At 49.9% G+C, this 22652-nt stretch overlaps 1 protein-coding gene across 3 annotated transcripts in view; it reads left to right on the top strand.

Moving 5' to 3' along the window:
• ZCCHC8 (zinc finger CCHC-type containing 8) overlaps nucleotides 1-22652 on the top strand; it is a 723649-nt gene that overhangs the window by 204419 nt on the left and 496578 nt on the right. For all 3 annotated transcript variants that reach the window (XM_069619621.1, XM_069619619.1, XM_069619620.1), the window contains exon 5: nucleotides 171-248. In XM_069619621.1, coding sequence (XP_069475722.1) covers nucleotides 171-248 — 78 coding nt within the window. The remainder of the gene's footprint in view (nucleotides 1-170; nucleotides 249-22652) is intronic.

The raw sequence follows: 22652 nt of genomic DNA, 5'->3' as shown, positions 1-22652 counted from the left end.
CGTATCTTTGTGATGTCACTGAGGTTGTTAAACATTGTGTATTTGAGCATATCTTTATTTTCATTCAGCCTCATCAAAGCTGGTGCTTCAGAACATTTACTGATTAGAACATGTAAAATAAAAGCAAACTTGACTGTTTCTCATCTGTGATTCACTTTTTTTTATTTTAGCCCTCCAGTATCCTGCTTGAAGAGGACAATACAGATAAGGCTGCTACCACCATGAAGAAAATAAAGGACGCCTTCAGTGTGAGTTAGCAGTGCAAAGATATGTAAAAAAGCTTTTTTTTCAGCGTGAGGTTTAGCGCCACCCTAGCAGGACCGGAAGTTTAGAATTGTTTAGGTTTAGGCTAGTTGAAGGTTGTGCTGCCCCTCAACCACTTTACCATGATGGCAAGTATTGGATTACTGAACAACCCAACCTATTTTTCTTGCTTTGGCTGTTGATTTTTTACTTAAGCAGCTTGGAATTGTTACTGTACATTCTAAAGACTTTGTATACACTGAATAATCTTTAGTCTATAAACCGAGGGTCAACTGTCTGTAGAGTTAGGATATTGGAGCACATACTGAAATATTTAGGCCTTTTCTGGCTACAAATGTCCCCTAGAGGGACATTTTATCTTTAGCAGATATCTGACTTTATTTTTACATTTATAGAGCACGCAAAGCCTGTGGGCATCCAGGCACTATTACATGACCAGTTACTTACGAGAGATTACAAGCATAGTAGACATACATACAGACATACATTGTGATTGGAGTGACAGTTTGGGGGTGGTGGTGGTGGTGGTGACCGCCAGTTGGGGTTAGGGGAACAGTTGTAATAACCAGACAAATGTTCAGCTTGCAAGGTGGTTGGGAGCAAGCTCCAGTGCTTGGCTGCAACGGACTGGAAGCTGGGTCCTCCTGCTTTGCCCCGTTAAAATCTGGGCTGGTTGACTCGCGGGGTGTTGACAGCCCTGGTGGGGTTTGGATGAAGATGCTTTAGAGAATTGTTGGGATCGATAGTGGGGGCATCTTTGGACAAGTATATTTGTGTGATGGGGTGAGTTTTGAAGAGAAATTTTGGCAAACAGGGAGCCAATGGGATTTTGTTCTTGCTTCAGTGATGTGTTCCATTTTAGGTACATTTTGCGCTGCTCGAAGTGCATTGTTTTGAATAACCTGCAGTTTCCTAATGTTTGTGGTGTATCCAAAGAGGGCATTGCAGTAGTCGAGCCAAGATCCTACAGTTGCTCGGGCTATGGTGAGGCAGATCTCCAGCGACAGGGTCTGGATGCATTGATTAGCTTGGTAGTATAGGCGGAGGAGGCAGTGATGACGCTGGCATGCCTTGAAAGGGAAAGTTTAGTGTCAAGATATACCCCAAGGGTTTTCACAGATGGGGAGACCGAGATCGGGATTCCATTTATGTTGAAGGAGGAGTATTGGGGGGAAGGAGGGAGGGGTAAACCTCTTGATCACTGTGGGGGTGCCCACAAGGAGGATCTCCATCTTTTCGTTCAGACATAGTTGTTGAGTGGCCATCCAGGCCTGGATGGTCAAGTACAGAGTTAAGGGAAGAGGTGTCTTTACGGTAGTTGCCCATGAGTGCGAGTAAGATTGCCTGTCATCCGCATAGTTTGTATAAGATACATTGATCGAGTCCAGAAGGGCAAATAGTGGGATTGTGACTGTTATATAAAGTAGGCGATATACAAGATCCTTCCTTGAAGCATTCCGCAGGTGATCAGTGTTGGGTGGGGGGGTCCATTAGAGTTTTCCGAGAACACTCTAATGTAGCAGCCCCCTCAAAGAGGCGATCCAGGCAGTGGTCTCAGGAGCGAAGTTAGCTGAGGACAGGTGCCGGCCTAGGATTATGTAGTCCACTAGGTCTAATGCTGCTGATAGGTTGAGTAGCAGCAAGGCAGGCTTGCCTTTATCTCTGATTTTATCAATCTGAATCTTTAGATCCAAGAGTGCAGACTCTGTTCTGTGATGTGGGCGGAACCCTGACTGGCGTATACCCAGGATATGGTTGGCTGTAAAATGGATTTGCATATAGGCTGCTCTAGGCAGAATTTCTAGCAAGAAAGGTACTGTTGTGATGGGGTGTTAGTTGTTGGGGATATCAGGGTCCAATGTGGGTGTTTTGAGGGAGTACCCAGGCTACCTTGAGGTTAGTAGGGACTGTTCCTGTGGAGAAGGAGGCATTGATAAACGAGGTAATGAGGGGTGCAAGTGTGTCAGAGCAATCTTTGATATTTCCAGGACAGGTATCACTCTTACATCAGCATGGTTTAAGGCCTTTTAAGATAGTTATGACTTAATGTTGAAGTAAACCTAGGGAGGTTTTTAGGGCTGAAGGTGGGAGGGGGGTGAGGTAGTTGGTGATGCTAGCAAAACATCGACCAGAGATAATTCTGTGTCCATTCTTTTTTTATGGAGGATCTGTTTTGGTGAGCATGGGTTTTTGGATATTTAAGCACCACGACTCATCTTTGTTTATGGTGACTGGAGGGGTGGTAGGTGTTTCCCGTTCCCTCAGAATGTTGACTAGCTCACGAGTGTTGGATTTGGCCATGCCAATGCAGTCATTGCATGTGGCGGATTTGGCAGAGATGGATTTTTTGTAATGTTTAGCTGCTACAGAGAACAGCAACTTCTCCAGCATTGGATCTTTCATGGATTCACATGCTGTGAATATTCCCCGTCAGGCTTGGAACCTCGGTCATTTTAACTTGGCGTTTTCCTAAGGAAAACTTTGACACTTCAGTGTCCCATCAACGTCCTTTTTGCGTGCTTCAGCTATGACCAATAGGACGTAGGGTATAAATAGCCCCGCGGCTTCCCTTCAGATTTCAACCGTCCCCAAAGTGTTGGGATTACCTTGTGTTTGTTGTAATTTCTACACGTGTTGGTGCGATTGGTGAAGATGTCTTCATGAAAATCGTTGTTCCGGCGCTGTGCGACCTTCGGGCTGCGGAAAGTATGAGGGGGACGGGCATATAGACTGCCTTTATTGCCTCTACCCCATCATTCGGCCGAGTCTTGTGAGATCTGTAAGGGGTTCTCCCAAAAGACACTTAAGGACCGCAATCGGCAGTTGGTGTGCTGGCTGAATGAGGGTACCTACCCTTCCTTGGAGATGGGCTCGGTGCGTAGCTTGCCATCGGAGAGACAAGCCCAAGCGGCAGATCATCGCCAGTCAGCATCGGCTGAGCCTCCGGTTAAAAAAAGTCCCGACCTGTCCCAGTGGTCGGTGAGAGTGGGCGCCCCTCTTCAGGTAAACATCTGGCTAAAGGGAAGTCTTCATCCAAACATGGCCGGTTGGACCAGTCACGAGGTTCTGGAAGTAGGCCTGAGAAAGAGTCTCAGGGGAAGGCCAAGAAAGACTCGTCGTCGATGCTCCTCTTCAGGGGACCATCACAAGTCTTCCAACAGAGTTGTCAAAGCATCGGTCCAGTGGGACCAAGCAGGCGGGATCGCCTGAGATATCTGCGCCACAGACTGCAGTTCCTACTACGTCGTCGTCGGGAGTCCCGTCGACGACGATTCTGTTAACCTTGATACCGTCATTGACCGTGATGTTTATGGCTCCGGTAGGAGAAAAGGACCCGATGCTGTTGTCGACCACCTTGTTACCGGTGAGGGAGGTGTGGCAGGATTCTGATTTTTAATCTCGTCTACCAGACACTATTCTTCAGCAAGAGACTGCTTCTGAAGCGGAGGACGATGGGGATCCAATAGCGGATCCTTCGGCCATGGGCCTGCAATGCGTTGGTTCAGCGACATCGATGGGTGTAGGTGCTAGTCCAGCTAGTTACCCTTTGGTGAGCCTGCAGGCGATGCTATCGCTCCAGGTGTTGTCCACGTTACTATTTCTGTTGGGCCAACTGGATTCCAGACTACCTCCTGTGCACGCAGCTCCGGTGGGGCCTACCGTCGATGCTGCAGGTGTTCCTCCGCGTTCAACGGCTTTGGCCGAATTACCTTCACCCCTACAGGTACCTGAAGATCGCCCTTGTTCCCAACCTGAGGGTGAGCTACCGGATTCCGAATAGGACAGTGGGCCTATGGAGACCATATCTGCTGGCTCGTCATCACCGTCAAGAGACCCAGCGTGGGAGTCGGACGTTGAAATAGAACCACCTCGTAGTCCGACACAGCCTCCCCCGCCCCCCGATGATGTGGGGGCGTTTCATGCAATGATGGCTAAAGTAAGTTCGGGTTGGCTCCTGAGGAGGAGCGGAAGGAATTAATCCTGTTTGACCACATGGGCAAGAGAAGCAAAGCTGTGTTCTCCGTGCCAATCCTGGACCACGTGTGGCAGCAGGGCCTACGTATGATGCAACAACCCTTCTTGGAACCAGTTATCAAAGGGAGGCTGGAGAAAAAGTTTAGGTCCCTGGAATCGGCACCGAAGTGCTTAGTTTCACAGCCAACTCCTGAGTCAGTAGTTTCAGCGGCGGCTAGCTGGAAAGCCAAGAGTCAGCACAAATGTACCACTACCCCCGATAACGAGGCCAGGAGACAAGACGCCTTTGGTAAGGTTTTGACCGTGGGAGCAACGACGGTGAAGGCAGCCAATTCTCTAGCGATCATGGCTCGCTACGATCGTGAGTTGTGGCATCGGTTGGCTCCTCTGCTCTGCTGGAACATCTACCGGAGGAGTAGCGTAAAGCTGCTATGATGTTGGTACGCAAAGGGGAGGAGGTGTCCATTCATAGTATAAACATTGCAGTGGACTTGGCAGAATCTGGTTTTAAATAGATCATCGTAGTACTGCGTCGACAAGCTTGGCTTAAGTGCACAGACCTTCGCCAAGAGGTGCACTATAAAGTTCTGGACATGCCATGTGAGGGGGAGCAGCTGTTTGGGACGAAAATCGACGAGACCCTTAAGGGTATGAAAGAGGAATGTGAGACTGCCAAGTCGTTGGGAGCCTTGCAGAGTGGGCTCTTGTTTCGTCCCTTTCGTCCCTTCCATGGAGCTTTGGGAAATACTCTATTTGCTTCCCCCAGAGATTGAGCCTACGGACGATCAGGTTACCCCTCTTAGGGGTACAGGAGGTCAGCACAGTCGATGCAAAAGAAGTAGAGATTTTCAGGTGTCCAGAAGAGCAGAGCAAGATGCTTCCTCCAGAGGGAGGCAGTCTAAGCCGCAGCAATGACTATCATGGAGAAAGTCGGCTGTGGGGGGGCAGGGTGTCACTACACGTGGATGAGTGGTGCAAGATCACGACAGACCGTTGGGTGTTGGACACGGTGCGCATGGGCCACTCCCTGAATGTGCATGCGGATGCGCTCATCAGGGAGGTTAGCCAACTACACGAGTGGCTGCTGAAGAAGCGGCAGGTATCCTTGCTCTTCTGAAAATGGGACCGTCCTTCGTTGGATCTCTTCACAACGATGGAAAACAAGCAGTGCAAAGAATTTGGCAGCAGGTGGTCTCACCCCAGTCTCTGGGGGATGCGTTCTCGTTCCAGTGGACAAACCGGTTCGCTTATGCATTTCCTCTGTTTCCACTCGTTCTACGGACCCTCCAATGGATTCGGAGATAACCATGCCGTGTTATTCTGGTGGCTTCATTCTGGGACAGGCAGTCGTGGTTCTCCGATCTACATCTGTCCGTGGCGGAGCCGATTCGGTTGGCGGTGACACAGGACCTGCTATCTCAAGGGCGCTGTCTGGCACGATCCGGGCTCTCTCAGCCTGACTGGCTCCTGACTGCTCCGAGTTTGGCCTGCTGAAGCTTTCTGGTGACTGTCGGCGCATTTTGGAAGCAGCAAGGGCTCCGTCTAGGAATGATGATAGTTTATTTATATAGCGCCTATACACAATGTGTTTCAAAGCGCTTCAAGGCAAGGGAAGGAACAAGCGAAAATACAATGACATTCTTACAGGCCATGAACAGTAAGGATGTGAAATTAACTATTGTACTCGGCCTGACGACATTTCAGATGGTGCAAGAGCTATGACATAGATAAGGAAGGGAGGGGGAGAGTGGGAAGGAAATGGAAACAGACAGGCGACTACCGTACTAGGCCCGACAACATTTCTGGTAGAGCCGGAGAAAACAAAAGGTGAGAGGGGGGTGCAGAAAGGAAGGGGAGGAACAAAGCAAGTGACTATCATACTTGGCCTGACGACATTTCAGATAGTCCTGGAGGGGTTATGGGGAGGAAAAAACAGTAATGGGAGGGTGGAGGAAACAGACGAGGTTGCTATGCAAGTAAATGGAAAAGGTTTTGTGTATGGTGTAAAGGCCAACCTGGAATAGACCCTTTGAACATTTCGCCAGAGCAAGTTTTACCATAATTATTGCAGTTGGTAAAAGAGGGCCTGGCATGCTCCTCCATAAAGGTACACTTGGCAGCAATTTATAGATTCACTCAAACAGCATTCAATGCCTGTTTAGTGATCGTCTCATCAAGCATTTCTTGAGAGGATTGTTTCAGACTTTTCCTCCAGTCAAAGTTTCCTCCGGTATGGAGTCTTAATGTGGTTCTGTCAGGCCTGATGAAGCATCCGTTTGAACCAATGTCGTCGACGCCTTTGCAGCTTCTGTCTTGGAAGGTGGCTTTTCTGGTGGCCATTACTTCAGCCAGAAGGATGTCTCGAGTTGCAAGCTTTGGTCGTGGACCCTCCATACTTGAGGTTCTTCAAGGACAAGGTGGTGCTGGCTACTAATCCACATTTTATCCCAAAAGTGCCAATTACATTTCATAAACTCTTCTATTGCGTTGCCCTCGTTCTTCGCTTCAGCCTCCACGCCTGCAGAACGGGCTTTGCATTCTCTGTACTCAAGAGGGCGTTGTTTTATTTGAATCGTACTCAAGAGTTCAGACCTTCTAAACAGCTGTTTGTGGCCTAGGGACCGTCCGTCAAAGGATGACCAATCTTCAAGGAAGGACTTTATCGCTGGATATCATCGGCTATCTCATTCTGTCACACTAAAGCTGAGAAGCCTTTGGAAAGGAATCTGAGGGCACACTCGACGTTTAAGGCTTCGTCGGCAGCATTATGTCCGGGGATTCCGCTGGTGGACATTTGCCAGGCGACCTCCTGGGCAGTGCTGCATACCTTTACTCGACATTACTGTCTGGAGCAGCAGCATGGTGAGGATGTGCAGGTGGGACGGGCGGTCCTGCAACGCCTGTTTCAATAAGGTAGGCCCCGCAACTGCGGGGTAAATTTTGTTTGAACTCGATCAAAAATGTTTTTTTTCTTCTTCACATGTATGTGATTTGAGTTCTATATTGGTTTGCCTTTGCACTCCGCCATGCATGATTGGTACTGCTAAAGTAATCTATTCACAGCATGTGAATCCATGAAAGATCCAATGCTGGAGAAGACTCCAGCGTTTGAGCACACCTTCTGTGCAAAGGGCTCGATTACCAGGGCGTACAACAGCGGGGAAAAGGGGCATCCCTGTCATGTGCCTCGGGTAAGGGGAAAAGAGTTGGAGGGGATACCATTAACAAGTACTTTTGCTGAGGCATTGCGGTATAGTGAACTAGCCCCTCTAGCCCAGACCCCTCCCAAGCCTGCCAATTTCATCACTGTGTTCAAGCAAGGCCACTCGATGCGATCAAAACCCTTTTCGGTATCGATGGACGTCAAAGTGGGGCAGTCGTCGTCTTTGTTGTGGTGTGCCATAAGATCTAGGGTTTTCTGAACATTATATGCCCCTTGTCTGCCTTTTATGTAGCCCACTTGGTCTGTGTGGACTTGCTGGGGGAGAACCAGAGCCAGCCGGGAGGCTAAGTTGCTGGCGTAGAGTTTAGCATCCACATTTATAAGGGAAATCGGGCGATAAAATGCGCACTGTGAGGCGTCTTTTCACTCTTTGGGGATCACTACAATTCTTGACTCGTGAACGACAGAGGCCTGCCTGGTCTCTAGTATCATGTTGAAGAGTTTAGCTAAGTGAGGGATGAGGGCACTAGAATTTGCCTTGTAGAAGGATCGGGTGAAACGGTCTTTCCCGGGAGCCGAGCCAGCCTTGAGATGGGAGATGGCGTTTTTGACCTCATCAGTCAATATTGGAGCATTGAGGGCTTCTAGGTGTTCAGGCGCTATCGGGTTCTGGGGTATGCTCGACAGATGCTCTTTGATCTGACTGTGTGCCCTAGTTTCCTGTGGTGTATAGGTTAGTATAAAATCTAGAGAAACCATCTGTTGTGTCTCTAGGGCTGGTCAGGAGTCCTTGCTCGCTTTTGATTTTGTATACTGCTCTGTCTGCCCTTTGTTTGCGCAAGTGGATAGCCAGCATAGTGTGGGTTTTGTCACCTCTCTCATAGAATTTGTTTCAGCAGTCTCAACTGCTTTAGTGCTCTTTTCTGCCCAATATCTTTCAACTTCTCCCGAAGCGTTGTGACATGAGCCATGAGTAGATCACACCCAGAAAGCAGGGGCGGAAGTTTGCGCTCATGGTGCGCAATCTTGGCCCTCAACTCAATTTCCCTTTTCTATCAGTACCCCTTGTAGTGTGTCCCTTCCCGCCTCCCATAGTGATTTTTTTGCAATCTCTTCAGTGTCATTTAAGTCGAAAAAAGTTTTGATCGTGTCGTTGAACACTCGGCCTTTGCAGAGATAATCATTGCACACCCATCTCTGCTCTGTGCAGTGAGGTGGGTCCAGGTCCAAAACAGTTTGTGTTCCGACCAGGCCACTATCTCTATGGAGGCGTCTAACACTAGATGTTCGCTTTCAGCACCGATTAGCAGGTAGTCAATACAGGAATGGGTTTGATGTGGGGAGAGTAAAAAGTGAAAGCCCGAGACTCGGGGTGTGTCGCCCTCCAGGAGTCTGAGATGATGTTCCCTTAGCTGGCTTAGGAATTTCTCCCCTTGTGTGGGGCTTGGCAGTTGGGCGTTCAACCTTATTGATTCCCAATCCCTAGTAGGGTCTATTATAATATTAAGGTCTCATCCGCAAACCAGTGTGCCGTCTCTCAAACCCTCAAGGAAGTTAAGCAAGGACTCACTAAATTGCAGTTGGTTCTGGTTCGAGGCATAAGCCGAGCATAAGGTGACCATGTGTGATCGAAGTGTGCCCCTGATGGCCACGTATCTACCCAGGTCGTGTTTGTAGACCTGCTGTATTTGGAGGCCAATAGACAGAGAATCCTGACGCCCCCTTTCTTTTCAGACCCAGAGGCCCAGATTGCGTCTCAAATGTCCATACCCATGATCTTGCGTTCCTCCCCTCCTTTTGTATTTGGTTTCCTGGACTAACAGTACATCCAGGTTTGATTGTTTGAATAGCCTTGCTAGCATCGAGCGCTTGTAAGGCGAGTTTAGGCCCTTAACATTAAGGGACCCGATTGTTATTTTATCATGTGAGGCCATGCTGAGACGTGTGCTGATGCTGTGTCCTCTTGCTGGGGAAACGCAGTATAGGTCGTGTGGCGAGTGTACAACCCGCCAGTGACTGGTCCCCTGGTGGGCTATGAAGTGAATGTGGCATTGCTAATTAGCAGAGTGAAAGTAGTCCTTCCCCTTGGTATGAGTTGCTCCGCCCCACCTTCCCCTGTGGAAAAAAACTTAGCAGGCATTTTCCGGTAATGGAGATGCCCTCAAAACCAAACGGTAAGGCCACACAACAGGGACCCCTCTCCAGGCAAACATGTCATCTGATTAATGCCTCTAAAGTATTGTTGGAAAACATACAAAGAACTATTGTAACTGTAACTTCTGCCATTTTTATTAGTTCCAGGACCGCTCCATTGGGGCGTCTAACTGCTCATGACAAACATTTAACTCCGTCTGTTCACCAGTGGGATGTCCCCCACTGCTGAAGGCCTGAGCCCCGGGGTAATAGTGCCCGCTTGTGGGCATTTCAGGATGCGATGAACTAACGGCATTGTTTTTTCATGGGGTGTTGAGCCTTTTGTTTTTCCACTTTGCTGGAGATCGCCCCCTCCTGGGTGACATCAGGAATCCTTTCTTGCGACGGCCCGTGATTTTTCTGGATGCTTCCCCTTCTGTGCTCGCCATGTTGTTGTAGGGCTCTTTTAGCTTCATCCTCTGAGGTCATTATGAGGTTTTCTGTTGTATTCGAAGCTCAACGAAAAGGGGTGTCACCACCAGTACCGGTTCCCACGTTCCTGTAGCCCCGTTATATTTAGCGTGGTCGAGAAATTCTGATAGTTTGACGCTCGAACCTTCAAAGACTATGGGCTCGTGGTTTCTGGCTTTTTGCAGAATCTCTTGCCTCTGTTTGTAATAGTGGCTTTTCACCAGGACAGAGCGCAGGCGTTTTGGTGGTCCACTCACTCTATGGATCCCATCTAACTCCAGATTGAGGGGGGGGGGCGTCTCGAATAGGGAGGTTATCAGTGCTTTTACTTTGATCTCTAGGCCCGCAGAAGTTTCTCCCTGCTTTTCTTCAAGGCAAATAATGCGGATATTAGTCCGCCTTTCCCGGTTTTTAAGGTTGTCGAGTTTGCGATGCAGATCACGCTCCGCTCCTTTTGCTCCAAATCCTGGAGTCTGGCCTTGCAGGTCATTGTTGTGATGTCTGCGGATTGCTAGTTGTGCTCCACGGCTTCCATTCGATCTTCCATCTTGGCCATTCGCCTAGGCTGGTTTTGATGGAGCCGATTTCCCCCACCAGCAAGCGAATGTCCGACTTTGTGGGACTGTCAGTCATTCCCCGGGATCTCTGTGGAGCTTTGGACCTCATGTTCCATGGCTTCGGGTGTGACTGAACGAGCGCTGCCTGTTCGGGGCGAGCGGATCCAGGATCGCCCTGTGGGGGGGGGGGGGGGGGACTAATGTTGATGTCCGGGCAGGTTCTTTATGAAAAACAGTGAAGTTCAGGGACGACGTACAGCAATGAGCGCGCTGGGATGTCCCCAGGTGTCATGCAATTTCCTGCTGCTCGTGCTGGCGTGGAGTGCGGCTCCTGGAGTACCTCGGAGTGGCAAGGACCTCTGTCCCGCACTATTTGTCAATTGCCTTCCTCAGTCCTCTGAAAATCTTCTGTCCCTTGCCCAGTAGCACACTTTAAGGCTATGCCCGTAGATTCCTCCCGGCCGTGCTTGAAGTCTGGAACTCCCGTTGAGGGGTGTGCTGGCTAAAGTTGCAAGTTTGGGTGGCTGCGGAGTGGTCCCAGGCAAAACCTGTGGTGCGTGGTGGTGTGGCGCTGGGTGTTGCAACCCCCTATGGTATCATGAAGCTGTGTTTTGCAGCAAGGTCACTGGCCTTTGCTCCTAAGGAATTGCTGCAGCCCAAGTCCCTGGGCTATTATCCAGGGCCGGCTTTAGGGGTCCCAGCGCCCTGGGCGAATCACCCCCCCCCTGGTGAAAAGGGGCGTGGGCAGGAAATGCAACACTTTTTTTTTTTTTAACCACCTCTCTGGCTAGGCGGTAATTATTTGAATAGGGCGCATCAGCACCCTGTTATTAGATGAGCTCTGCCGCCGCAGGCTCATTTAATAATAATGATGCCCGTCACGCCTTCTGACACTATGCCAGCTTGAGGGAGCCTTTGAAGGACTGCCCTGAGCTGGCGTGGTGGGGGCTAATGGCGCCTTGTTCTTGAAGGCACCGCGGCGGAGGGGCTCATTTGGTGACAATCGGGTGCTGGGCATTGAATACGCCCACCTGCCGCGTCTTCTCTCGCTACGCCAGCTCGGCGGAGCCCTTGAAAGACTTCCCTGAGCTGGCGTGGTGGGGACTAGTGGTGCCCTTGGCGGTCGCCCGGCTGCCCCCCCCCCCCCCCCCAAGACCAGGGCCCGCTGTTATCTAATACCTTTAGTCTTCCTGCCGGGCAAGGTTTATGTAGTTCATTGGGGGCGCTGTACTCCTTGTGTTTATTGACAATGGGAGGGAGCGGAGCATGCAGTGCTGTTGCATGTGCTGGGGGCGACAGGTTGTTGGACCCCCTCTGGGGGACGCTGGATTGAAGGGGTGGGTGTCTCGCGGTTTGATGATCTGGTGTGGTTGCAGTGCAAGGGGGTGGAATTGGGAGGCTCTTCGTTGCAGCCGCCTAAATGGCTATGATGCCGTCTCTGCTTCAAGAGCTCTACTTCATGAGCTCCACCCGGGGCGCCGGCTGTGTTCATCTCATTCTGCTGCATAAAACGTAGCTCTTGCAGGGGGAGCGGGCCCAGGCAAACAAAGCTTGGGCACCCTGCAGAGCCCCAGGGGACTCCGCCGCCGAATAACTTGGCCTGCGGCCCCCCGGGCTGATCACTCCTGAGAAGGGGGAGTGGGGGGCATCCAGTCCAGTGATGTGGACTGCTGCCGTGGAGGCTTGATGGTGGGGTTTCTTTGTGCGCTCCCAGAGTGCAGCGCGCACGCCCCCTGGAGCAGAGCAGTGGCTTTCCGGCTCCTCGCGGCACGTGCCCACCCCGCTGGGCTTTTAACCAGTCTGTTGTCGGGCGAGGCGCCCCCGCTCCGGCTTGCCAAGTCTCTGGATATTCACTCTATTGGGAAAGCGCTGGACGTTCGTTTGGCGGACGTCTCCACGTTTCAACCCACACAGCTGCGGGCCGGCATTAGTCCTGCTGTGGCTCCGTGGGGCGGGATCCCCGCATGTAGTGTTTTACTCGTTGTAGGTCCTGGTTTTTCTTGTACTTGCACCCAGATGAGCTGTGGGTATTCCGGAGTGGAAACATGCTAATTTTATGGCATGAGGTTTGCTTTTAACGGTTGAAAAACGCTGTAGTATCGTGCCTGGAGAGGGAGGCGAAGGCTCAAGCAGCCAGTCTCTCTGCGCCCCCTGGTGGTCTCCCTGGTATCCGATTTTGCCTTTTCTTTTGTTTTTTTTGAGGTTGATCAGCCTCATGGCATCCTGCATTTTTCTGCTGCCAGAGGGTAGCGGAGCTGAGCAGCCAGGCTGATCTCAAGAGGGAATGTGAGCTGTAATGATGTTACACAGAGGTCTACAATCGCAGGTATTCAAATAAACTTACACTCGGGGTTTCTTGGTAAAACTTATTATTTTATTTCACCGTCAGTTATAAAACATTCACTAGAAGGAGGCAATCTATAGTACACATAAATATTCTTCAGTACTTTAAACTGTACGGCTCTTTGAAGGAGGAGCAAAAAAGCAGGTTAATAAAAATAATAGTTACTCTTGGACAGTGCAACTACTTAGAGTTCACCCGAGGAGTCATTTCAATGCAGTAGGTTAGGCCAAAGTCAATGGGCTAAAGTCTTTTATAGGATAAAGCAGTTCTGCTAGTTAAACAGAAAAGTCTTTGCCAAAGGTCTCAGAAGTAGTTCCTAAAAGAAAGAATCCGATGTTGGGTCACAAGCTGACTAGGCCTGCAATTTGCCAAAGTTCAAAGCACTTTTGTGAGGTAAGTTCACTCGGTCAGGTTTTCACAGTACCTTACAGAGAAGAAAAAGATGCAGCTGAAGACTTCTTTCCTGCAGGTCTCGCTGTTCCTGAACCTCAGTTGTGGGGACAAGAGGGAGAACTTCGGGGGACTCCTGCACTGGTCAAAGCTGGCACTTGTCAAATCTTCAATTCCGGTAGCTGTAGTAAACGCACAAACTGGTGTCCCTCTCCCCGGTTATTCGGTTTCCTGCTGCACTCTGAAGAAAATACGACCAGCTCCGAGAATGCTATCTAGGTGGTTTACGGTTTGAGTTGATTGGTCCCACCAACTCAAAGGGAGAAGTAGTCCTTGGAGGGCTTCTCGACCGAGATTAACTCTGCGATTCGGACCTGCAGCAGGGCTTCACTGGGCAAACCAACGGTCCAGGGGTTGCAGCAGCCGTCGTCTTCAAGCTCGTCTTCGGTTCTTTCTTTCCAGTGGTCGACTCTGCCAAGCTAAGAGACTCGCCTTTTATCCAGTTTCCTCCCATTCATTCCAGCCTAGCTGCCACTTACCCAGCAGGGTGGCTGTCATTGTCGGACAGTCAGCCAGCCAATCACGCCAGAGTGCTTTTGGGTCTCCTAGGAGACTAAGCACATGGAGTTTCGGGCACCTCCCTCAATTCCTGCCCACCCCAGCCACTCTGGCGCCAGAGGCGGTCTTCAGTCCTGAAGCCCGCCAAAGGCGATGAAACAAAGGGACCAAACCTGGTTTGGCGCGCAGAGAAACTCTAGAAGGACCCTTCCAAAAAAAAGACCGGGACTTGTTTAAACAAAGGGGGCTCAGACACCATCTTGAAAAACATGGCTCCTGCGATTTTAACGCTACCGGTGTTCGCGGTCGTGAAAAATCATGGTAGTTCGTTGTAAAACCATTGCCACCAGCCATTTCGAGAGTAAAGGGTAGCATTTGACTGTTATATGAGTATCCAGACACAAGGGATACTAGGTAACACCTTCAGCACTCTATTGTAAGATGGGGGTGCTGGGGGTCTAGGAATTTAATAGTGTCATTTTGACTTTACTTACACTGGGAAACAGTAGTTTTTTCCCAGAGAAGGTATTTAACCCTTGGGACAGCATGAAAGGCTTCCCTGTGTCACTGCACTGAAGGTGCTGTGTGACACACATGAAAAGATGCCTATGGAGTTATCTAAAACTCCATAATCAAATAACACAAGAGTAAGACACATCAAAATACATAAGTGGGGGGAAAAAAGGGTCACACTCTCCAGGTAAAAAAATCAAGTCCTAAAAATCCAGCAAAGTTGCTGGGGGTCTCTAAGGTGAAGGGAATTAGCACATTTCTGAGACTTTTCCCCAATGTATGCGTTTTCTCCAATCCCTGTCATTCCTCGCGTAATGAGGTTGAGGAGGTTCAGGAAATCCATGATCCTAATTGCCCTGGATTGGGTCAGGATAACGTGGTACCCGGACCTTCTAGACATGTCCATCTGTCCTCAGATTCGTCTTCCACAAAGAGGATCTTCTTTCGCGAGAGGAGGGTCAGGTTCTTCATCCAGATACCAGGACTTTCAGCCTTCACGCATTGTTTGAGAGGCTGAGATACAAAGTTTGGGACATCCCATACAACGTAATGGAGGTGTTTCTTTCGGCCATAAGGTCAACAACTAAATCTTTATACCGTTGCCATTGGAAAGTTCTGCAGCTGGTGTAGAGAAAAGAATGTTGAGCCTTTCACATGCAATACACCAAGGGTGTTGTCATTTCTTTTACACTTGGCAAATCTGGGGCTCCAGATTGGCATTATAAAAGCCAACCTAACAGCGCTGTCCATCTTCAAGCGCGTTGCTGAGGAAGTCTCCTACTTTAAAATACCCTTGGTAATTCAATTTTTAAAGGGGCTAACTAATGTTTACCCCCAACTCCTTTTCAAGTCCCCCTGTGGGACCTAAATTTGGTCTTACATCTTCTAATGGGTACTCCCTTTGAACCCCTCCATTCATCCCCATTAAGACTTCTTACCTTCAAAACTGTGTTTTTGATGGCTATAACATCTGCCCGAAGGGTGAGTGAGTTACAGGCTCTATGCTGCAAGTCTCCTCACGCGGTCTTTCATAAGGCCATAGTGGTGTTAAAGGTGAAGCCGAACTTCCTCCCCACGTTCCTTTCGGAATTCCATATCACCCAGAAAATAACTTTGCCTTCCTTTTACCCTCCTCCACATCCAGGGGAAAGAGGAAGAAAGACTACACAGACTGGATCCATGGCGTGCCTTGAGTTTTTACATCAGCAGACTAGCAAAATTAAGGCACACTGACCAACTGTTTCTGGGATACACAGGTCACAAGTTGGACCTAGCCATCAGCAGACTGACCATCTCTAGATTGATTATTCTGACTATTGCAGAAAGCTACAAATTGACCGGCAAAGACTCTCCAGAGCATACAAGGGCTCACTCAACCAGGGGTATCGCAGCTTCGTCAGCTCTTCAAAGAGGAGTTCCAATAAAAGACATTTGTGCAGCTGCCACATGGTCGTCTGCACACACCTTTACGAGGTTTTATAGTCTGGATTCCTCCACTGGCCAAGAATCAAAATTTGGGAAAGCAGTACTGCACTCTGTGCATATATTTATATCTGTGCTTTGGGAGTCTATCAAAGATATGGAATACGTGTGAGGACACAATCCATTCGAAAAACAAGTTACATACCCATGGTAACGTTCTTTCGACTGGATGTTCCTCCCACATATTCCAGCTTGCCCCTCCTATCCTTCCCCGCAGTAAAACTTCCCTTGTGGTTAGTCTGCGCTTCCTCAAGGGAAGCAGCTATCCCATCCTGAGCACTGGCTTTGCTCTTCAAAACGTAACTGATCAACTGATGCTGCGTGTGCTACTTATACCCGTGATTACATTGATGTTGCGACGGAGGCCTTCGAGGGATATCGACTCGACAGTCATCGTCGCACAGCGCCCTCTACTGGGAATTTTTTTTTTCAAGCTGGATATTGGGAAATAGCAAAGATATGGAATACGTGGGAGGAACATCCAGTCGAAAGAAAGTTACCATTGGTAAGTAACTTGTTCTTCTGTGCTAATTCCCCTAAACTTTAGCGACCCCCAGCTCTTTTTCTGGACATTAAGACTTTTAAATTTTATCCTGATGTGAGTGAGACGTTTTTCTCACTCGTATTTATGATCTGATTTGGACTGTTTCGTTTGGTTTTGGAGTCTGACAAACTCCATAGGCATCTACCTTTTTGTATTGTGACCCACAGCACCTTCAGTGCAGTGTCGCAGAGAAGTTCTTTGGATTTCTCATAAGGTTAAAATGCCTTTTTGTTTGGTAAACTACTGTTCCCAAGAGTAGTAAAGTGAAATTGACTTTACTTAACTGTTTTTTCAATGTAGGTCCAATACACCCCATCTTATTTGGAAATACTGGGGGGGGGTTACTTAGTAGCCCCTCTTCCTGGTTACTCGTGTAACATTGTTTGTTACCCTCACTACAAGTGATGGCTGGTGGCAGTGGTTTAATTTTCCTACCATATGTGTGTTTTTACTGCAGGCTGTATTTGCAGCTGCGGTATTGGTGACATTTTGTCAAAATGGCCCTGGTCGTCTTTTTTCACCATTTCTTGTTTGTGAGGTCAGTCTTGGGTTTTACTCTGCACACCAAACCAGGTTTAACCCCATTGTTCGTTTTTACTTTGGCGGACCTCAGTGCTGAAACCCACCCAGTGTCTTGCAGTGCAGGAAGCAAGGGAGGTGCCAGAAACTCCCTGTCCTTGGTCTCCTTGGTTGCGTGAATGCACCCAAAGGTGAATGGCTGGCTGGCTGTCCTTGGACAGTCACCCTGCTGTGTGAGCGACAGCTAGGCTGTGCCTGAACGGGAGAAACCTGCATAAACCGTGAGGTCTCTTGAACAGAAGGCAGTGTTGACCACTGGATGAAGGAACCGAAGAAAGAAACTGGAAGAGAAGCTTGCTGCACACTCCTAGAGTGTTGGTTTGCCCTGTGATGCCCTGCTGCAGAGCTGAAGCTCCAAATTTAATATATACTAGAGAAGCCCAGAACGTATGACTTCTCCCCTTGGGTTGGTGGGACCAATTGACCCCAAGACTAACTTGCCTGGAAACCCTTTCTTCTCTGGCACTACTTCCTTGCTGCTGCTGGAACATAGTGCAAGGGGTCAGGAACACAACAATTGAGCGTATTGTCTTTAAGCCAGACCAGACCTTCAGGAAGCCGAGGACCATCCTGAAGCAGGACGACCCAAGCCACCGCCACCTCAACAGAGTGCTGGACCCCAGAAGCAAGGGAAGTCTGTTAAGTGTCCAAGAACCGCGGTGGTGCTATTGACTGGTAGCTGAAATCGCAAAGTGTCGCTGATTTGGAAAGGGCCCATTGCCGCCGACTATCTTCAAAACTCCTATAGAGTCCCATAGATGTCCTATTCCTTGTCCCCACGACTGAGGCCCAGGAAGCAGGATCTGCAGGACTGCAACCAGAACAGAAGCCAGCTGGATCTCTTCTTCCAAACTAAGGTACTGCCTTGCCTGAAGGGGTACTTGCCTCTTTTGTAGCTTGCTTGTTCTCACTGGAGACTTGCACTAGCTGCTTTTTCTGCAGAGTTGCTTGCAGCTTTGCCTTCACAAGCCTTACAGCTTTTGGACCTACAGTGATTCTATTTCTACAAACACTCTAAATCACATTGTGCAAGACTTTTGTGCTATTTGAAAGAAGTGCCTCAGCTCCCTAGACATTGCTCAAATTGACTTTGGCTGCCCTGGCTCCCTGCAGACTCTTCTGACCCATTGGCAAGTATTCACTTGTTCTGAGAACTGTTAACCTTTTTCATTCCCTAACCTTTTCCTTTTCCACAACCCCAGTATTGCATTAAGTATAAAAAGTGATTTTTGATGCTTGTTAATCTGCTTAGAATCACATGCTGTGCATATGGTCCGACATCCAGTGGTAACCAGAGTATTGCATCCTGTCTTTCAGGGGACCGAAAGGGGACGTCGGCATAGGCGTGTCTGAAACACTATCCCTATCGTGACATGTGTAGTACCCAAAATCCCTCACGCGCCGAGGTCCCTCAGATTGTTTTTTTCCGCCCAGATCACTGGTCGCCCTATAGCGGAGCTCTTCATGAGACATTGTTTATCTTACCGAATTGTCGGTTTAATCCCCGTTAAGTCACTTCGCCTATCAAGAACATCTTCGACGAAGACTACGGGGGAATTGTCTACGGCTGTGGGTTCCGGCGCTTAAAATCCGACATTCCGACCTGCACGTGGTCGGGCCTTCTGGCCGGCCTACACAGTAGGGAGAGTCGGCTCGGGGTTTGCCATACTGCTATGATGACTTTCCTCTTTTCCACTTTACTTTTTGGTCTGGTCACCTTTCCCTTCTGCTATGGAAAGGACTCCCATTTAGATTCTGCCCTGTGTGTAGGGTCAGTGATCCGTGGAAAGACTAGCACATGTCGTGTACGCTTGTCTCCCCCTAGAGCACTAAAGCGGTGTTCGGCGTGTAAACTCATAAACCCTTAAGGAGCGCCGATTGAAGCGGTGGGCCGCATATGGAATGTCACGCGTGGAGCCTCTCTCCCCTGCCGCGACACCAGCCGAAAGTGACGGGGTTACATCGGATGACCAAACGTCTAACGCGGACGTTATAGACCTTGAGGCGGACTATTCTAGAGCCGCCACGCCCGTCCCCTCCCCTTCCAGGCTCGACTCCGGTCCTGCTACAGGGACCACACCCAGTGACAGGGGCGTACAATCGCACCGCACAAAGCACACAACCCAAGCGCCCTCCTCGACAACTTCGTCGAAGAAGGCGAAAGCGCCATCGGATCGATCTGATACGAAGCCTTCCCCGCATCCGCAGCAGCGCATGACTGGGCTTAACAAACATAACAAGGGCGCTACTCCCCAAACTACTACACACGCTGAAGTTTCTCAACAAGAAACTTCGACGGGTTCCAATGTTTCCAAGGCCCGTGCAGGCCTACGAGTAGGCCTCTACCCGAGAAGCCATCATCGGAGGCGTCGTCTCCTGAAGATTCGGTGACTATCAGTAAGAGCATCAGTAGGATTGCTACGGCGGTGGGCCTAGTACCAGTTCCGCCCACAGTTATGGGCCAATCAGCCGAAAGGTTTTCCACGGATTTGGAAGACGACCCTGAAGGCTCTTATGAAGAAAGCCAAGTAGCCCTCTCGAGCACCCTGAGGAGATCCTCCACGCCTTAGGGCGGAAGACCCAGTTCCTACTTGGCTGGGTCCATTTGGGTCATCCAAGTGGACCACGGAGCAATTCGAGGGGTGTATGGATCGGCTGGAGCAGTTTTTCAGGGCTTCTGATCAACCTCTGCCGAAAAAAGCTCTGGTAGACCCTAACCCTCAAACACAAGTTGCCCAACTCCTAGATGTCCAACACTATGTTGACTATCAAGAAGATGTCCAGAAGGACATGTATAGAGACATCTATACAGAAGAGGCTTCTTTTCTGGACAATTATGGGGAAGATCAAGGCGCAACAGACAACTGGGAGGACACCCAGCAGGATGATCACAATTCTGATATTGTGTGCCTCGACTCTCCCCCCCATCCACCCTGGTTCGACAAGCTCCCCAGGTGGATGATCAAATGGCTTTCAACAACATGTTGAAAAAAGCAGCGGAATTCTTTAAAATTGCCACGCCCGAAGCCTTGCCCGAACAAGATTTCGGGGAGGACATTATTAATGACAAGCCTCCGGCAAGCCAGTCTATCCCTCTCTTGAGCTCTGTAAAGAGACAGCTGGCCCCTTCCTTACTCGCACCCGCTCAGACTAGGGATGTGAACCCAAGGGTCGAAAAACCTTTCCGGCCCTCCCCCACCGACCCGCTTTATATCAAAGGGCACGCAATCGCAGACTCGGTGGTGACCAACACTCGCAAGAGCGCAGGGGGTTCCCCTTGTCACGGGAGTCACCCCCGGACAAGCAATCCAAAAGGTTGTATGCCCTAGGCAAACGGGTCACGTCGGTGGCGGCTTATACCGTCCGGATTGCCAATAACGCAACGTTGCTGGCTGGCAAGCTACGTCAACGCCCAATTGAACCTACTCCAGGAAGGCCTTCAGGAGGTTCCAGAACCAACCAGAGCCAAGCTTCTCGCCATTGTCTCGGAGGGCAAACTTGCCAATCAGAATGTCGTTAAGAATACCCTGGACTCCGCAGACACAGCAGGCAGGTCTCTCACACAGGGTACTCTCCTAAAGAGAGACGCGTGGCTGCGCACATCGGGCTTCAGGCCTGAGACCCAGGCATCTATCATCAACAAACCCATCAAAGAGGCCAACTTCTTCGGGAAGGCGGTAGACGATCCGTTGGAGACGGCCAAGAAGGAGCACAAGACTATTAAGTCGCTGCACCAGATTTCCCAAAAACCCTCTTCAGAGGGGCAGTAATTCTCGGCGGTCCTTTCGAGGACAAGCCCGCGCCGCTTAAAATAAATTCGGCACGGGCAACTTCAACTCAAGTCAACCTGCTGCAAGCCCCACTTACTACCACCATAGGGGTCAGAAGCGCGGAAAGAATAGAGGCAGAGGTACCAATTCCAGAGGAGCGTCAACTTCGGGTCAGAAATGACCAAGTTCGGGTCCCCTCCCATGTCTCCCCGGTGAGGGGGGGGGCGATTAACATCTTGCCTCAAGGCATGGGAGGGGATAACTTCAGACCAGTGGGTCTTAAAGACGGTCGCCCACGGTTACTGTGTGGAATTCGCCCGACCTCCATGGTTCAGACCGCCGAAACATCGACGCCTTTCACCGGAACATCTGCAGATCCTGTTCCAAGAGGTGGAAGCGCTGCTGGGAAAGGACGCCATAGAAGCCATCCCGATTCTTCAGGTAAACGAGGGTATCTATTCAGTGTACTTCCTTGTACCCAAAAAGGATCTCACCATGCGTCCTGTTCTAGACCTGTGCCCAGCGAACAAGTTCATAAAGCCCCAGAAGTTTTGCATGGTAACACTGAGAGCGGTGATCCCATTGCTAAAACAGGGGGACTTCATGAGAACATAGGATATGAAAGATGCATACTTTCATATTTCAATGCTGCTTCAGGACAAACACAACCAGTTCAAAGTACTCCCCTTCGGCATAGCCTCGGCGCCAAGGGTGTTTACCAAGGTCCTGGCAGCGGCACACCTGCGCAGACTTTTCAGTTCCAGTTTACCCTTACCTCGACGATTGGCTCATTACGGGGGACTCGTTCGACATTTGTTTTTCGAACACCCAAAAAAACAGAATTCAGCCTGGGATTTTCTATCGACGAAAAGAAATCCAGCTTAGTCCCCAGCCAAGTAAAACAGTTCCTAGGGGCTCTAATTCGTACAGAAGACGGTCTAGTCTTCCCTTCCAGCGAGAGGGTTCAGAACATGCTCGCTCAGGTTCCTCAGTATGTAGCCAGTCGAAAGGGGACGGTACGCAAAGCTATGCATTTGCTAGGGATGATGGGGTCATGCATATACTTGGTTCCCCACGCGCGGCTGCGCATTCGTCCCATGCAAGTGGCTCAACAGCCAGTGGTGTCAGGCCAGCGGACAATGGGAAGATCTGTTGTCTCGCCAGCCCTCGTTCTCTCTGCAGTGGTGGTCGAGGGAGCACCTCTTGAAGGGAAAGACCTTCACCACCCCTGCAGTGGAAGCCACTCTCACGACAGACTCATCTCTCACAGGGTGGGGGGGGGCTCACCTGCTTCAACACAGCGCAGGTAGCGTCCAACCATATAAACCTACTGGAGCTACTAGCAGTGTTCAAAGCATTGAAAGCCTTTCAGGAGCAACTGCAAGGGAAGACAGTGCTGGTCCTAACCGACAGCACAACAGCAATGTATTACCTGAACAAACAGGGGGGCACTCACTCTCCAGGGCTATCCAAGCTGTCCCAAAACATCTGGATATGGGCTCTCAAACACAAGATGTTCGTGATATCCCAACATGTTCCAGGGGAACTCAATCTTCTGGCAGACGTACTCGGCAGAGATTTTCCTCTGCCAGAAGAGTACGAATGGCAACTGCACGAAGACATTGGATCCAACGTCTTCGCAGAATGGGGGTTTCCAGAGATCGACCTGTTCGCTACTCAGGAGAACGCCCAATGCCAAGATTACGCCTCCAGGTACCCCCAGAACCGATCCAAGGGGAACTGTCTCTGGATAACTTGGTCGGGAAAATTTGTCTACGCTTCTGAACAAGATAGTACACAAGATGCACCAGGAACCAGTCACCATGATTCTGGTGGCTCTCATGTGGGCCCGCCAACCTTGTTTCACGCACCTGATGGAAATGTCCCTCTCCCCACCAGTCAAGCTGCC

This window comes from Ambystoma mexicanum, chromosome 10, assembly GCF_040938575.1.
Source record: "Ambystoma mexicanum isolate Mex_15411 chromosome 10, UKY_AmexF1_1, whole genome shotgun sequence".
In the NCBI taxonomy this organism is placed as follows: domain Eukaryota; kingdom Metazoa; phylum Chordata; class Amphibia; order Caudata; family Ambystomatidae; genus Ambystoma; species Ambystoma mexicanum.
This window is presented reverse-complemented; position numbering and strand designations above follow the sequence as displayed.